The sequence below is a fragment of the Canis lupus genome, chromosome 7 (assembly GCF_003254725.2).
Source record: "Canis lupus dingo isolate Sandy chromosome 7, ASM325472v2, whole genome shotgun sequence".
Lineage (NCBI taxonomy): Eukaryota > Metazoa > Chordata > Mammalia > Carnivora > Canidae > Canis > Canis lupus.
This window is the reverse complement of record NC_064249.1, coordinates 34497215-34514888: the sequence shown is the minus strand read 5'-3', so window position 1 is coordinate 34514888 and position 17674 is coordinate 34497215. Positions and strand designations below refer to the sequence as shown.

The window sequence follows — 17674 nt, the reverse complement described above, 5'->3', positions numbered from 1 at the left end:
GTATTTCTTAATACATAATTATGTCAAAATATAACTAACTCTAAGATTCGGTAAGTTTTATAATGTAAAAATTTTCCCTCAGTTTTGTGTTTAAAAAATTATGTCTTTGGAAGGAAACGAACTTCCTTATTGATTCTGTTTTTTATTTTGATTACTGATTTTTCATACAATAGCTCACTGATGTATGTGGGTTTATGTATAACTAAAAATAGAGATGTAGCCAACTGGTTCTGTTACCATGTAAAGTAGAAAATAGGACAACTGAGTAGTACTCGGTGAGGAATAGTCTCAACTGTTCTTTGAATTCTACTGGTTTTTTTCCCCTTATTTTCCCCTGATTTTGCCCTGTTTCATCTTGTCTCCATTATTTTTGGGTATATGTAGACTTTTTCATTTCAGGACCTCCTGTCTCACACAACATTGGGACAATGGCCCAGAAAAGCATTTCTGAATCATTTGAGGACGATGTATATGTATGATTTGTTGTATCTGACTTGGAAAAAAAAAGGATGTGGATTTTGTAGGAATCAGTTTCAGATGAAGGTTCTTGAGAGAGACAACTGTATTTAAATGGAATTTTGTAGTGTCATCGAACAAGAAGCCAGTGAAAATATTTGATGCATTGTTGTACCATTTCCCGTAGGGGCTGGTAGTCGGGTTATGCTTTTATCTTCTATCTGGTTCTGAAAGTAATGGTGAGGTGTGGAGGCTTTGAGTGTAGGGATCCGATCCTTGAATTCAATAACTACATAAAGTGGGAAGTATTAACGTGACCCAGTGGCTTGTCTAGAATTCTGAAGAACATTTAACTTGTAGTCTCAGATCTGGAGATGGAAGGGCAGTTGAGTCAAAATCAACTAGGTTCAAAGTGATAAATTCTATATTTACCTCTACTGTGACATATAGAAAAAGAAAATAGCTTTGAAAGCCTGGCTTTCTTTTCCTTTTTTTTTTTTTCTTCTTCTTTTTTTCTTTTTTTCTTTTTTTCTTTTTTTTTTTTTTTTTTTTTTTTTGAGTAGTGACAGGCATCTATGAATAGTGATGAATTCAGGAAAGCTCCTAGGCTAGACATTATCTTGACAGTTGGCGGACAGATGCTTCTGATTTGAGTGTGAGACTGAGGTATTCAGAAAGCACTTCAAAATACTCTCCTATGCCAGCCAACTTTGTTTTCCTTATATCAGGATTGAGTTTTTAGCTGCTTTACAATAATGCTTCTTGAGCTGGTCAGATATTTATGATTTGCTTATTTTGACTATAATAACACCTAGTTGATTTTATAAATTGTCTTTCAGACCGTATTACTACTTGTAAAATGATGTATTTAAAAAAAAAAGGACAACAGATAGACACCAACAGTTTCATTTTGAATATTTTAAATAAAAATTGGAAATGTTAAATGAAAAGTAGCTTTGATAATTTTGAAAAAAAAAAAGTACCCAGATTTCTTTCATCTATTTCTGGAGAAAGATAAATTACTTCCTAGACAAAGTATTTATAGTGATTTGTTTTTATGTTACATATTTGAGGTAGGATTTGTCATGAAATTTCTTTTTCTGAGTTGATAACTTTATTGAAGACATGAATCTTCACATCATTTTTCTGCATTTAGGAAGAATTTTTCCTTTTCAGGTGGGGATTAGACTGGGCGTTCTCATCCAGGTTTGCTCCAGCTTGGAATTTGCTCATCTTGTTCATTTGAAAGAATGTGTTGACTCTCTATGTGTAATGTGAGGATCCTCTATTTAAAGGCTTTTTGGCCTGGGAGTATGAGGGTCACTGGAAAAGATGTCTTGTGATTGGGGAGTGCCTTTTGTAAAACAAATTCTGGTAATTATATTGTTTTTCTCCTTTAGCATTTTATTCATGTGCATGAACTCAAAGGCGTGCATGGAATATATTTTAGAAAAATAAAAAAATTAGATGGAGCTGCTTTGATGGAATTGTAAATATAGGTTCTTTCTCCTTCAACCTATATATCTTTTTTTCTTAAAGTTTCATATTATAGTGTGTTTCTCTTATGATAACAAGTTCAAATGTAAGCATATGTGCAACATGATTTCAGCAGATATGTCAAAACATATGCATTGTTCTTAATGTTAAACGTTTTGTTCATGAGAATGACATAACACCTGCTATGACCTTTTAAGCTGTATAAATTTCAGTGACTGCAAAATTAAAATGTATTCATTTCCAAAATGTGTTTGGAAATTATTTGGAATGTTTTATGCTTGGCTCTTTTAGAGATTTTTATTATGTAATATGAAGAGATTCAAATCTAGTATAAAAATGGAAGCATATCATCATGCCTGTATTTATTTTATCTTTTAAAAAATGTTATTTATAGGGTAATCTCACCTCTGATGTTCCTTGTCCAGGAGCAACAGATAGCAAGCATTATCCAATACTGCACTAATAATGTTTCCTTTTAGCACTGACAGCCGTTGATTCTATGCCTATATTATGCGGATACCTTCTTTAAGAAGGCAGGATAGAATAGGGTTATAATGAAATAATAAATTTTATGGGTTTGTTAATTTCTTTTTCTTCCATGATATAAAAAACAGTGAGAAGATATAAGAATTGTAAGAGTGCTAGTTATTTATCCTTGGCAGCCCTCTTTGCCAGTGGAATGTGTTACAGCATCTACTTTGAAAGAATGGTTTGTATGCTTATTTTTTCTGAAAGATATACCGTGAGCTAGGAAGATGTTAAAAAAATAAAAAGACAAGTTGTGATTACATTTTGTGTTGTCCCAAACTGCATTAACATTCATTGCCTATTACTAGTGTATAATTTTAAAAGATACTTGTATTTGAGGAGAGTATCTCTTTAACTGGCTAAATTCTTCTTTTAAGGCAATATTGTGATGTTACCAAGTCTGTTTTTCTCTCCTCACATCTTTTAGATCAGCACAAGTAGGCCACATCAGGTTGAGACCTGATACAGGATAAAAACCTCAGAACTCTTAAGAAAATAGTCAAGCAAAGGAAGATTGCACTTATTGTGTTTTAGTGATATTGGACCTTGCTCATATGTGATTTAGTACTTTTTACTAATGAAACGTGTTTTTTGACTGTTTTGTGTGTGTGTGTGTATGTGGGGTTGGGGTATCTTACAAAAAGATTTTAAGTTCCTTAGTGGTTGAGACTGCCTGCCTGCCTGCCTGCCTTCAGCATGGTACCATTTATAGCTAAACAGTTGCTTTCGTTCTTTATGTGTCCTTCACAGTACAAGGCAGTAATGTAAGAATTTACAATAAGTTCCATATAGCAGAGATTGGCTACATAGTCACTCAGTCTCTGTGCATGCCATCACCAGCACCCCAGCAGGAGTTAGACCATATTTCCCAGCTGACTTAATGGCTGGTGTGGCCAACAGGCCCCCTTCTGGCCTCTGAATTGTTAGCAGCATTAAGATACGCCACTTCCAGCCATGCCTCATAAACATCTCCTGTGTCAGTTCTGTTCCTCTTGTCCCTTCTCCTGGCAATCATAAGGCCAAGGAAGGAGTCTGGGTCCCTGAATCACTGCCTGGAAAAGAGCCACCTATGGAGAAGGTGCATTTGTTTGACTTTATGTGAGCCTCAAGTCAATTTTGGTTGTGTTTGCGAGTAAGATCTTGGTGTTTAGCTCTTTCAGTAGCTCACTAATACATTCGACACTGGTTAGAGTGAATGATTTCATTTATTTAAAATTTAATTCTCATTTGTTAGTAACTAGAGGTGGGAGTCAAGAAAGGGAAGTGGAACTGAGGAGTGAGAAGTTGAGTGTGACTCCACTTGGAGGGAGGAGTCTGCATGGAACTCAGTGAGGGGAAGCAAGTGGGGTGCTGTGTTAGGAAATTGGTAGGAACAATTTAGAGCCTGGAATTGTAATATAGGCAAATTAAGAGGCCGTCCTTGGGAGTTGGAGATATAGGAGATGTTGTGAATAAGAAAATCAACTCTGAGAGTTGGAGAGGTTTTTTTTAAAAAAGAATTTACTTATTTATTTTTAGAGAGAGAGAATGAGTGAGGAGAAGAGGGGCAAAAGGAGGGGGAGAGCAAGAATCTCAAGCAGACTTCACACCCAGTGCAGAGCCTGATGTGGGACTCAGTTTCATGACCCTGAGACCGTGACCTGAAATCAGAGTTGGACACTTAACTGACTGAGCCACCTAGGCGCCCCTTGGAGAGGATTTTAAAAACACTATTAGTTGTTTAAAAAAGAATTTTTGCCTCCTCATTCCCTGTGCAGTTTTTTTTTTTTTTTGGTTGCTTATTGTAGGTTAATGAATATCTTGACACAACAATGATATTCAGAAAATGTGACATATTTAAATGAACAGAGGAGTTGCCAACCTATATATCTTGTGTGCTGTGATTTAGATTCATTACTTGAATTATTTCCTGAATGAGTCATTCTGTTAGGTACATGAAGATAATTGAATTATGGCCGTGTTTTATGCATATCTTTAATACAGTATATCATATTATACGATGCCTAAATATAGGTGAATATACCTTGTGTTTCAGACATTAAAATATTGGATAGAATATTTAAAGAGGAAAACATTCAACAACTCATTTTACCAACATTTACACTTTATATTTTCAGTTGTTAGCTTTTAACTTTTTGTGCCTCACAACTGGATTTTATCACCCAATAAAGAAAGCAAATGGTAAAATATTTGTGGCTTAGACAGCTTTTCAAAAAAGCTTTAAAAATGAAGAGCTAATAATATGTTAGTTAGAAATATACTACATGACTGACCTGATATTTCCGATTTTCATATCCTTTGTAAATGATAGTAAAGAGAATATGTGTTGTTGTTAACTTAGGAATACCCATGTCCTTAGTCTTGCCAGTGGTGGCAGTGGCTTTAAGAGGTAAAGGTTTTTAATCACTGTCCACAACTGCTTTAGCTGCACATGTGCTTAGTGCTAAGAAACTATGTGACCTGGGCCTTGGGCATCATTGGTCTGGAAGCAGTGGCTACGTCTGATAGGAAAGTTTTCTTTCTTTCTATGCATACCATGCGTCATAAAAAGAATATAGTTCTCAGGGTGCTTGGGTGGTTCAGTCAGTTAAGTGTCCGACTCTTGGCCTTTGGCTCAGGTCATGATTTTGGTCCTGGGATCAAATACCACTTTGGGCTCCATACCCAGCATGGAGTCTGCCTGTGATTCTCTCTCTCCCCCTCTCCCCCTCCCCGCTGCACATTCTCTCTCTCTTTCTCTCTCTCTCAAATCTTTCAAAAAAAAAAAAAAAAAAAAAGAAAGAAAGAAAAAGAATATGGCAGTCTTCTTTTACCATATACTTCCTCCCATGCATGTAGAAGACCATAGATATGTTGTATGTTCAATGTCTTGAACTCATTATAATTCATCTTAAAAATAGAAGTGCTAAAGGTGATTTATGTTTCCAGGATTTCTAACAAATATAGCATAGAATGTATGCTCTATGGCATATAGGTTAGCTAGAACTGTACTGGACTTGCAGTCAAAAGAACCAGTCCATGCACATTTCCCTTGCCAGCCCATAGTTTTGGTTTCCTAATCTGTAAAATCATAACATTCTAGAATCTGAGTGTTACTAGCGACCTAAGGAACAATCTGGCACAAGCTTACACTCCGATTTCTTTTTTGTCTTTGATACATGGTCATCTAACAAGAAGAGGCTCAATTTCTTATCTCTTCTCTCAGGTACATGCAGTTTGGAAATGGCTGAACAAAATATCTCCCCATTCTCTGTGTGCTGTCTCCTAGGGCAGAGAATAGTAATGGGGATATTAATACCCAGCCTGTCTCCCAGGTTGAGGGGGGGACATTGTGAAATGAGATTGAGAACAAAATGACGTGTTGTAAAAACATGAAGTCTTGGGATTACATCTACTGGGTAGTGGTTTTTCAACTAAGGGCTTTATGGAGGAATGGACTACCATTTATATTAGTAACATTTTTTCCTGTGGTCAACTGAGCCTGAAATCTCTGACAAATAACCTTTGGAGGCTTGTCTATGGTTTGGCCAGTGCTTCTAGTATTTTTTATACTGCCTCATCTTTGAAAATGAATGATCCTCATGCACAGTTTAAAAACTACAGAACAAGACTTTTCTTGAGTAGACATTTAGATCCTTGTTGGGGTGGGGGCTGGCAGGAGTACAGTTCCTATTGTAACTAAAGATTGTGATACAAACAGGACCTGTAATATGGTTACATAGAAGTCATTTATTTACACAGTAGTTCCTGCCTCTCCCCCACCCTGGTGGATTATTACTTACTCTTGTAGTCTGCCTAATTTACAAATTAAACTTTATCATGGATATAAAGATTTACTAGCTGTATTACGGATTTTAGGGAAAAAACATTGTACATACAGGGTTCAGTCCTGTCTGCAGGACAGTCTCTGCAGTCTCAGGCCCCCATGGGGGGTCTTGGAATGTACCTCCTGCAGATCTTGGGGGACACTGCATGCTTCTGCTCTGCAGTTTGTGTTCTTCTTGAATATAGTGTATAAAACTATTCATTGGGGTAAAAACATAACTTTTTCATGTGCTAACAGTAAATGATGGATTCAAGTGACTTCTGCCTATGCCTTAATAGTTCTGTTTGGTGGTTATCAAAACACAAAGCAGTTTTGGGGTAAGTTTCTTTTATATATATAACATATTCAGTGACTTACTCCATAGGCCTTTAATTATTAGTAATTTTTCCAGTTGTTTAATCTGCTAAGCTAGAAATCTCTTTCTGGAAACATACACATGTATACACACACACTTAACCTGGCCAAGTGTGCTGGAGATGCCAGTGATCTGTTGCTTTATCCACAGCCCTTTCTGAGGGAAGCTCACTGTCACCCCCTGTTGTCTGGGAGGTAAACACCCCTGTCCCAGTCAGGTTGATAAGTGGGCATCTGACCCAAGAGCTTCTTCAGGTGATTGGAGAGGCCAAAGACCGAAGCAGCAAAGCAACAGGGAGGTGAAGCCCTAGCTCATGTTGCAGTTGGAGTGGCCATTACGGGCTGCCCACAGTCTGAGTTTAGTAGGGAACAGCCCCTGTTAGCAAGCTGAGGAACTAGCAGGTAGAGACAATATGACAGATGCAGCAGACATTCTGGTGGGGAGAGGAGAGGGCTGGGGAGAGGGGGGAAGAGAGAACAGATAGAGACCCTGACCACACAGTGCACAGTCCTTGAACAAGACCAAAGGGAAGTGGTGTTTGCAATTTCACAGATCTCTTTGCTGAAGTTCTACCTGCGCTAGCTCTTTTCTTTGGATGAGGTGTTTATACTCTTATATATATATTTTTTGTTTATACTTTTATAATAAATAATCCTCTGCTTGTATTAGCTTCAGTGGGTTTTCTCTCCTGGCATCTGGAAGAGCCCTGAAAGCGCACTGAGGCTAAAGAGAAAATATCAAAGGTGTATCTTTGAAGCTTCCTACTGAATATGATTCTGGAAATACTGTTCTTCCATTTCTACATCATCATAATGATATATTAAGTAATCATTTTTAACTTGTAGGCCCTCTTAATTTTAAATTCTACAATAGGGATTATTATTAATTGCTCTGCTTTTGTTACAGAAATGAGAAATGTATTATAACTGTGGCATGGCTTGTATTTTTGCTGAGGAAGTCCACGTGCTTGGGTTAGTCTTGAATCTTGAAGGCTTGGCTCCTGTTTGCCCTCAAAGTGAGGGCACCAGTAGCCCGCTGCACTGTTTGCCCAGTGCTGTGTCACAGCTTTTGACTAACTGTTCACAAGTATTTAGGAATACGCCATCCACTATAAATTGTGTTACCTTTAAACCTTTAGGGGGACTTTAGTATTTCACATTTAACAAGAGGACCTCCCAACTTCTGTGATTGGGGGTTAGGCATGAGCCCTTAAAGAGATTCATGGTGGGTAAATCAAAATGATGATGCCTACTGGACTTGCTGGTATCCTTGGGTTGTGCAGGTCTAACTTATGCACATTTTCTTAACCTCTGCTTCTACCTGATTTTCCTTCTCTCCCTCTCCGTCTCCTGCTTAGGGAAAGGATAGTCCTCAGAATTGTAATTACACAAAGAAAACATTCTTTCAGAGCTATCATTTGTACTCTTGACAAATGCTTCATATTAGAAAGGACTTTTAAAATAGCCTTAATTTGTCTCTGTGTACAATTAGATTTTTTGCACTGTTATTGAGATAATGAGAAATGGTTTCAGGTAGTTTAGACACTGTTGATGGATTTTGCTAGGAAGCACTAATGATCAGATAAAGAAGTCAAGCTCATCATTCCCTTCAGTTTTCAGATCTTATATTCATATCCAACATCTTAAGTATTGTAACTGAATGGAGCTTTAAGCTTACAAACACTTCCTCAACCTGATTTCCCTAAATGGAACCAAGTACCTATTTATCCAAAGAATGGCTTTTTACTGTGGTGTAATAAAGAGGCCAGTCATTTGATGGCCACGTCTTTGACCCTATTGTCCAAATGATTTTATTCTCTTATTTCTTTCGCTAACTAGGATAGTTACTGTACTATATATATTTCTGCACAGTTTTAGAAAAACATTTATTTTTCTCATTGTGTAGATTGAGTCTTTTTTTTTTTTTTTGACACCAGACAGTATGATGACCTTATTTACATAATAGGATTCACCTAGTTTGAAAGTTTACAGACTCAGACATGTATTACTGGCCAGATAATTCCCCAAACAAAGCATCCGTGTATATGTCAAATCAAATTATCTGTCAGAATGAGCTTTTAAGATCATTTTAATATTTGAAAATATTCCATAAATTGTAAAGCAGCATACAAAAATGAGATATTTTTATCTTAAGGTAAATTGGTCCTTTGGCCTGATTGGTACCATGAAGAGAAGCCACTATACCGGTAATGGATGATAAAGTTTGTATCTTCTAAGCCAAAATAGAGATAGATCCTGGACATTGGGGGAGCTTGTTCAATAGGGCTGTTCCTTCTCAATTTAACTACACCTGCTTTCTTCAGTAGGATCAGTCTTCTAGTATACTAACCATTGACATATGTATTTTTAAAATCACAGATGACTTCAAGCTTGAGTGGGGACTCTTTATTTCTATGTTGACCTAATAATTCAGTAAAGTATTTTACTTTTTCATATCCCCAAAATAGCGATCAGGGCAATACTTGTGGGTACATGTAAATCATAGAAATTCAGACCTATGATTTCATTCCCCTTGAAGTTTCAATGATCCTATGTGTTCTAGTCGAGTATTTCGGTTTTAGAGTGTAGTTTATCGAAGATAAAGACTTTATATTTTGATCTTTAGAGGCACACAGCTGGCATTGAAATGAATTTACTTCTGATTAGAGAAAAACTCTTACAGTTGTTTTTTACACAATATTTTGTCAGAAAAATGTCACTTTGATGTATATTGGACCTTGATAAGCAGTGCTGTTATTGATAAGCAATGCTTGATAAGCAATGATGTTATTGAAGACTTTTTTCAAATAGTAGGTGGATTTTTATAGGGTTTTGAAGTAGACAAAAATATTAAGCGAGTTTATATTCAGATTTTATTTTAGATATGTGAAGACTTTTTGACATTATATCCTCCTCCCTGTGCCTTAGCAGGGTGCTTGGCACATAGTACTGAATTAAGTATTTAATAATTGACAGATTTTCTTGGAAAAAAATTTAGGACACATACAAGGAAATTCTTTTAGGTCTAGATTTACTGATATGTATGGAGAAGAGTTACATCTGCTTCAGTGAGATACAGAATTGAACCAGATGGTCTTAATGAAAGATCATTTTGGTGATCTGGTATCTTTGAAATGGGTCCGTAGAAATGTTTTCAATAGCTATAGCTTCTTGTTTTGGAATTTTCAAAATATACCATACCTTAACTTAGCAACACTCTGAACCTGTCCTGGTCGTCCTTCTTTTTTACTGAGTTAAGGAAAAAACATTTTACCAAGTGGACACATTGTTTAATTTTGTTTTGCATTTACTAGATTGCAGTGCGAGGCCAATAAATTAAAGCCAGGCAGTTCTGTTGCTAATTACACACAACTTCTCTTGAGTATCAGATATTCAAATCCATTTTATGAATATGGTAGGGAGAATAACAACTGTAAAACAAAGCAGTGTGCATGTAAGTGACTGTTAGCGTGCATTTCAGAAAGGATAAATGCTCACCATATGGTACAATTACTGTGTCCAAGTTTTCAAATTAGCTTCTCTCATCCTCCTTATTACTGTCTTTAAAAAGAGAGGAAAAAACCCAACATGATTTATCTACTCTGCAGCAGAACTCTTGACGCAAAACAGCAGCCCAGTTCTGTCCAGTTTTTTTTTTCCCTTAGCATAATAGAGGCTGTCGGACTTTTTTATACTAATTACTGTGTGAGCCTCAGATGAACCCCCTTCAATTCACAGGGCTTTGTTAAGGGAGGAGCTGTCAATGTGTCTGCCCGTTTGCAGCTGTGCTGTGGCTTTAGCTTGCTTAACATTATGCTGCTTTTTAGACTTGACAGAAGGGATTTTTTTTTTTTTTTTATTAAGGCAAAGCAGCCTTGTAGCGAAATGGTTTAAGCAGCTGCATTGTAGGAAAGCACAAAGAAGTTATTATTGTGTCTGTTTAGGGGGGTAGGGACGGAGGGGGAGATATTCGGCTGCTGTTGATGCCGATTGTTGACTTGCCATCTGCCAGATAGGGAGAAGAAAAAAAATGACAGCTCCAGCAGGGTGTTCAAGAGGTTGTTTGGAGAGACGCATAAACATGTGCAGATGTCGAACTGAATAATGGCTAGAACTTGAGACGGTTTATGATGCTGCTGATGTTTGTGCATATACAGAATGAATGTATGTGTGGATTTGGTTAACCAAGGGTACATACTAATTATCATTGTTTTCCTGCCTCCCCCCTCCCCCTTATTTTGTTAATTAGTTTAGGGACTTAATACTTCCTCTTCCTTCTCTTATGCACGTATAGTTGCGGAAAGCAGCTTCTCCACTAAATGGCAACGCAGACTTTCTGGCTGCCCTGTAGAGACGACAGCTAATCTAGTTGCTTAATACTGGGTGTGAATTGTTAACTGCTAGTGGGAGATTTTGGTTAGGAAGTCGGGCCGGTAAATTGCCATGCTTCTAGTTGTGTACACGAGCCACGAGCAGTTTAACACTCAGTCCCTTCAACCGTTACTTGGGACTGAATGGATTTATTTTATGGCCGACCACTAGGGGTGAGATAGAGAGTCCCGAGTTTATTTTACCAAGTAATTCTGTCCTACTTTGAACTTAGATGGGACTAGCCGTGAAGCAGAGTTACATGGGAACCAGGCCTTCTTGGTTAATACTCTTTTTCTCTCTCTCGATCGTCTTTGATTCTGTAAATGACAGGCGTGCATTGTCATCATGGAGTATTGGCTTGGCGGCAGGTTTCCTTCTGAGCCATTCTTGTCATTAAGTATCAGAGATGTGGTATTGCTGTAATTTTTTTTAAATGCTACGGTCACACTTGGAATGTTTACCAAATACCTGTTTAATCCCTTTTGACTTTAAACACTTGAGAAGAAACAGGGATGTGAACTCTGGTTTCTCAAAGGCGTTTCTCTTCCAGGACACTAAATTTTTGTAAAATTTTATTTTATTTATTTTTTAAAATGTTTGTAAATCTTAAAATCAATCAGTATATGAGTAGAATTAACAAAGAACAAAAAGAGAAGCCTTGACTTCTCTTTCCCCCTTTTTCCTCGTTTGGATTTATATTACCAAAAAATGTGTGTGGTGTAATTATAAAGAATTTTTACTTTGACTTTTGGTAAACTCCTGTTTTCCTAAAACGTTTAGGGTTTTGTTGCATAATTATTAAGCAGAAATGCCTAACGTGTGGTTGAAAGGGAAACATAACTGACAGAGCTTTGTGTCCAGAGTAACGTCTTTCTGAAAGGACGGAAGAAAGATTATCTGTTATTTTCCACTCTTTGTAAAGAAATAGAGGTCAGGTCTATTTAGAAAAACTTTTGAGCTCACTGTCAATTTCTCTTCAAGTGAACTCTAATCTGTGTTTGCTGGAAAGGCTTAGAGACTCAACAGCCACACTGGACCTTGCCTTTGTCTTGTTGTGTTAGTTTTCTCTTTTATTTAGAAGGCCACAGATATGCCCTTGTTTTTGTATGTGGAATTATGTATAAATATTTGTAGTTGCATGGTCAGTGCTGACATCCCTGCTAAGTTTTGTAGGTAGGGGCATTATTAAACCGAGCGAGTGTGATGTGACAGGATGCCACTGAGTGGCTGAACAAAAGCAAGCTTGTATAAGAGCAAACTTGCAGTTTTGGGCTTTATTCATCATGTCTTATTCTCATTTCTTGAGACCCATTGACAAAATCTGAGCGGTGTGGACAAGTATACATGCTAAGGTGATTAAAACATTAAAGGCAGAGCATCTTTGAACTTAACACAGACCAGATTTAAATATCACATCCCTTAGCTGAATGACTTTATGGAAGTACTTTCCCTACTTTAGGGTCAGTCTCTTCACATGCTAGCAGAAGGCCACAAGAAACACTACGCAGAGATCTCGTGAGGACTAAATGAGATGCTGATATATTTAGAATGTCTGGACCCTGTGCCATTGTAGCTGTTAGTATTTTGGTTTTGGGAGATGTGATGCGTATGTAGGTTTGCAGGTCTGTAACTGTTGTGAGTGGGGCACCTCACGGTGCTCTGAGTGTTGCCTGGTGAGCATGCACTGTCCTTGAGGTTGTGTAAGAAATGTAAGGTGCTTTCATAGAACCTATGTCTAGTTATTTATGATTGTTTCATAAATCTAAAGGGAATTTGACTGTTTAAAGAGAATGTAAGAAAACTTTTGAATGTAACTACTTTTGGAGTGTGATATGAGAGAGTATTCAGGCATGATTTCATACTGTATCTTGTAAAATCCTTTTTCTACTTAAAAATTCAGCAAAATAGATAAATTGTATATATTCCTTTAATTCAGTATTAATCTCATTATTTTCAAACTACCGTTTTTCTCTGCTATGGCCAACACTTAAGCTGTATTTGGGTTATGATTATTTTTAAAATGAGATTTTCAGACACATCACAGTGACTAAATTTAATGATCGTAGTGAACAAACAACACTAAAAATAATGTTTTATCCTCTTGTGGAGTTTTAAAACATGATGTGATCGTCCCAGCTCTTGATTTTGCAGATGGAGACACTGATGAGGCTCACGTAGTGCTGGGTGCTGGGGTGGCACAGCGTTTTCTGGAGGGGAAGAGGGTGGCCAGGGCCGGCCACAGTGTCGGTCAGATCAGCATAGCCTGTTTAGTACCCACATGTGTGTAGGTGGTTCCGCAAAGTTTGCCCTTTAAAAACAGTGTTTTTCTTTACTAAGGTTTCCTCCCTAATTTTAGGTGAAGAGTCCAGGAATGCTGCACCTGGGAGTGCTTGCCTGATTTAGCTGTTGAAGTGGTTAATAGGACTGGGTATAGTGACTAAGGACTTCTGTTTTGGTTTTGAAGAATAAATTGGTTACACTAAAAAACAAAACAAAACAAAACAAACAAAAACCCTCAATCTAAATGCTATAAACACGATGCTGGCTTCTCAGAAGGAGATTTTCACATGTAGTAACACATGGTGATAAATGCCAGTGTTCATATACAAATAGTTCATTGTTATCGTTTAATTTTTTTATTTTTTAATAATGGCATGTTTACCACAAACAACTTCCAGGACCAGAGAAGCAGAAATATCCCAGAGTCCATGAAATGTAGCGTCACAGATTAGGAGGAGACTCCCACAGTGAAGACCTATGAGGGAAACCGGTACTTGGTGTGTTTTCAGGATAATCCAAAAAACCTGGAGGAGCTTCTAGCGTTAATGATATATAGATGTATTTGAATTGTGCCTCAGAAAAATCCTGCATGAATAGTAATTTTTAAAAATATTGGCCAGTATGTTGAAAACAGAAGAGTATTTCTCTGTCTGACATATTCTTTAAGGCATCTTGCTAAATGTTTTGGCTTAAATTTTTTAATGTGTTTTAGTTTCAAGAAAATCTGATTAAAGATGTTGGTAAACTTGGTAGCACTTTTTAGAACAGAAGATGATTAAGATACAAAGGCAGAAACCGTGAAGTTCGTGTAGTTTTTTGGCTGGGCAAGTCACTTATTTGCTTGAGACTGGGACACAGCATCAAAGTTCATAATTTTATACTTTTAAGTGAAAGCGCATAGAACAGCAGCTGTTGTTTCCTGGCATCTCTCTGAGGAGATATTTAAACTTAAGTATATATATTTATTACAGAAAAGAATTTTATGAAGTGACCTTCTTTCCCTTCTCTGCATTTACATTATGTTCCACTGACTCTTAAGCTAATTCTTGGTACTTTTTGTTTTAGTAAACTAGGTTTATGGAATGTAAGAATTTTTTTTCTTTGACCTTAAACTTTCTGTAGTGTAGTATAGTATAATTTAAAAAGAATAAAACTGTTTAATTCCAGTAGCACATATTTTAAGAACCTCGTTTACTCAAAGTTATGCCAGGTACTGGTATAGTTCCTGAGAGGAGAATCATCCCTTAACCTGGGGAAGCAAAGGCTTTTCTTAAAAGTAAATACAAATTCTATGTAAGAGTGTATTTTCACTAAATGGAAACCATATGTCAGTAGATCTTACCGTGTAAAAGGAAAGCTTGGTACTTACCTGCATATAATAATTTTTATCTCCCCTCAGGAGGTCACTCACCATAAGATAGCTCTGTGGTTTGGGCTGGGTTTATTGTGGGACATTGGTGGTGTGCTGTTGGATGGTCACTGTATTATGTAGGGCTAGTTAGTGTTTTGAACAGCCTAAAAAAAAATCTTTGATGAGTGAATGCCAGAAAAGTTTTTTCCTACTTTGGGTGAAATAGGTACTTTATGAGGAAAAGGAAGAAATCACCCAGTGCACGTTGCATTAGGTCTAGGAAATTTCTTCATGGCCTGTGGAGAAATTTACAGTTTTAGGAGCAGTATGAAAATGAGGTCCTACCCATTTGTCATTTGTCTTATATTTTATTAATCAACGAGGGATTTGTAATAAAATCCTTTTGGCTATTGGCTGCTTGTAAGAAGATACCTGATCACCTCTGGTTTGGTGCTGAATATTAATCTCTTTGAATTACTCTATCTTTACTAAAAGGTTCATATGTTCTGGTGTCCTACAGTTTTTATTTATTTTTTTATTTTTTTAAGATTTGTTTATTTATTTATTCATGATAGAGAGAGAGAGAGAGAGAGGCAGAGACACAGGCAGAGGGAGAAGCAGGCTCCATGCCAGGAGCCCGATGTGGGACTCGATCCCGGGACTCCAGGATCGCGCCCTGGGCCAAAGGCAGGCGCCAAACCGCTGAGCCACCCAGGGATCCCCCTGTCCTACAGTTTTTAAATAACAAATTACAGAGTTCATTATGACAGAAATGTAATAGAACTTAGTATTTATATAATGCAGAATCATTTATATCATTTTTCATTTCATTGGATTTTGAATGACTTTCATGACATACCTCAAGTCATTTTCCTTGATGATGCCTTGATTTTAAGATCTTTCCTTTCAAAGTTACCAGAAACACTTGAGAACACACTCCTATGCCTGTAGAGGTACAGATAATGATGAGGAAAGAAATATTCATGTATAATGAGAAATACACCCATTTCAGGTTTTTTTAGAAGATCATTTTTATTGGAAGGGTAGGTAGATTGTTTTCTGAAATATCCTGTCTATGTGTTAGGTAATACTGCCCTCAGAGGGCCAAGGTAAGTAAATTCATTTTTAACATTAAGGAGCAGCTCTTCTGCTCTTTATTTGATCGATAAGCTTACTGTGAGGAGAGGAATGGACTTCTTTGAATAATTGAATAGTGTTTGATTTGGTCTGTTCTTTTGAAAATGTTAGCTGTCTCCATACTTGGGGTGCTGAGCACATCAAGCCCATTCAGTCCTTTTCTAAGAACATGAAGGCAGGGGACTGGCCCCAGATTGCTACATTAGATCAGTTTACAAAGAGGCTAAGAAAATTACCTAGGAAAGTTGAGATGATTTTACTTGAGTATCTTTTGCTTTCTGTCTCTTGGATAACAGATGCTCTGATGTTCGAAATTATTTGAACCACACTTTTGAATATCTAGCCACGTTCATTGAAGTGGAAACATTATATTCCCTTCCGTTTTATAAACTTAAACATAATCACATCATTACAATACAAATCAAGAATAATTAACTTCACTGCACATGTAGCCATTACATGTAAATATAAAATGCACTACAGTTGAAATACAGTATCATTCCTAAGTATTTATGAAAGCCTAACATGAGTGTTTGGTTTAAGGCATATCCAGATTCAGAGTGGTTTGAGGTTAAATAATTAACTTGCACAATAAAAAACTTGCACTTTTGACTGGTGTCAAAGTAATGAGTTGTATACTCTTGTGTTTGCTTTTTGTATGTGCTAATGTTTTATGAGATAATTAACTTGAAAGAAACATTGAGATGTTTTGTAGTAGATCCAGTGGAGTGCTTGATTTTTTTCCTCCATAGTTAATAGATACTGAATCAAGAAAGACTGTTTCTGTGACAGCAGCATTATCATTTGTAACAACAGATTTCAATTGGTTGAGCATAAATGATACACAACTCATTGTTATCGGTAATAACATGGGATGAAAATAGGATATAAGCAAAGTGGGTAACAAAAATTGATATTTCATTCACAAAGACCCAGCACCTATTCTGCTCAACTAATGTGGAATAATGGTCCCGCCAAATGAGATTATAAATTCCACCTTATTTTAAATACTACACTTTTGTTAGTTTATTTTTTATTTTAAAGATTTTATTTAGTTATTCATGAGAGACACAGAGACATAGGCAGAGGGAGAAGCAGGCTCCCTTCAGGGAGCCTTATGCGGGACTTGATCCCTTGACTCCAGGATCACACCCTGAGCCAAAGACTGACACTCAACTGCTGAGTCACCCAGGTGTCCCACTTTAATATGTTTACATGTATTAAGCACTCACTGCATCTTTTTTGTGTAGCCATACTTTATTCATTTAGCAAATGCTGTGTAATGTTCCGTATTAGCCAGATGTTGTTCTGTGTACTTCATAAATATTAATTCATTTCTTCTGAACTATTGTCCCCATTTTCCAGAAGGGGAAACTAAGGCACAGCTAGTAAGCAGTATGCCCAGAGACACACAGCTAGTTAGTGGTAGAGTCGGCGTCTGAACTTTGGACTTCAGAGGATGTGCTCCCCACCACTGTGATACGCTGCCTCCTTCCAAGGGCTTGAGCAGTATGGCAGAGCAGGATTTTGTTTACTTCAGGAGATCTTATTCAGATCTCAACTTTGTCCTTTGCCTGTCAGCAGTGTCTCAGGGCCTCAGCATGGCTGTGCAGGGTGAGGACACCCTGGCCCCTGTCTCTCCGTGTCACTGAGGGGAGATCTCAGGAGTAAAGCCTGAGCACGTCTCCTTTATCCCACCTATTAGCACTTCTGTTCACCACTTTGCTGTGAGACAAGTCATGGTCAGCCATTGCCTAGGAAAAAACGTAGGTGTTGGGAAGGCCATGGATTCAGACCCAGAATATCAGGGTTTGTGGCTTGATCATTTTGGGGTCTTGTGCTACTGGAGATTTATTACAGGAGATACTCCCATC

At 37.3% G+C, this 17674-nt stretch overlaps 1 protein-coding gene across 10 annotated transcripts in view; it reads left to right on the top strand.

Annotated features, from left to right (window-relative positions):
- Window positions 1–17674, top strand: part of AKT3 (AKT serine/threonine kinase 3) — a 309052-nt gene that overhangs the window by 104989 nt on the left and 186389 nt on the right. Inside the window, exon 1 of one of the 10 annotated variants that reach the window (XM_025430555.3) lies at window positions 5566–5686. The exons of 8 other annotated variants lie outside the window; for them this stretch is intronic. Coding sequence is in view for 1 of the 2 variants with exons in the window: in XM_025430552.3 (XP_025286337.1) it covers window positions 8847–8868 (22 nt within the window). In the remaining variant the exon portion in view is untranslated. Of the gene's footprint in view, window positions 1–5565; window positions 5687–8831; window positions 8869–17674 lie in introns of those variants that run through there. One more of the 10 variants, XM_025430552.3, reaches the window with a different exon arrangement.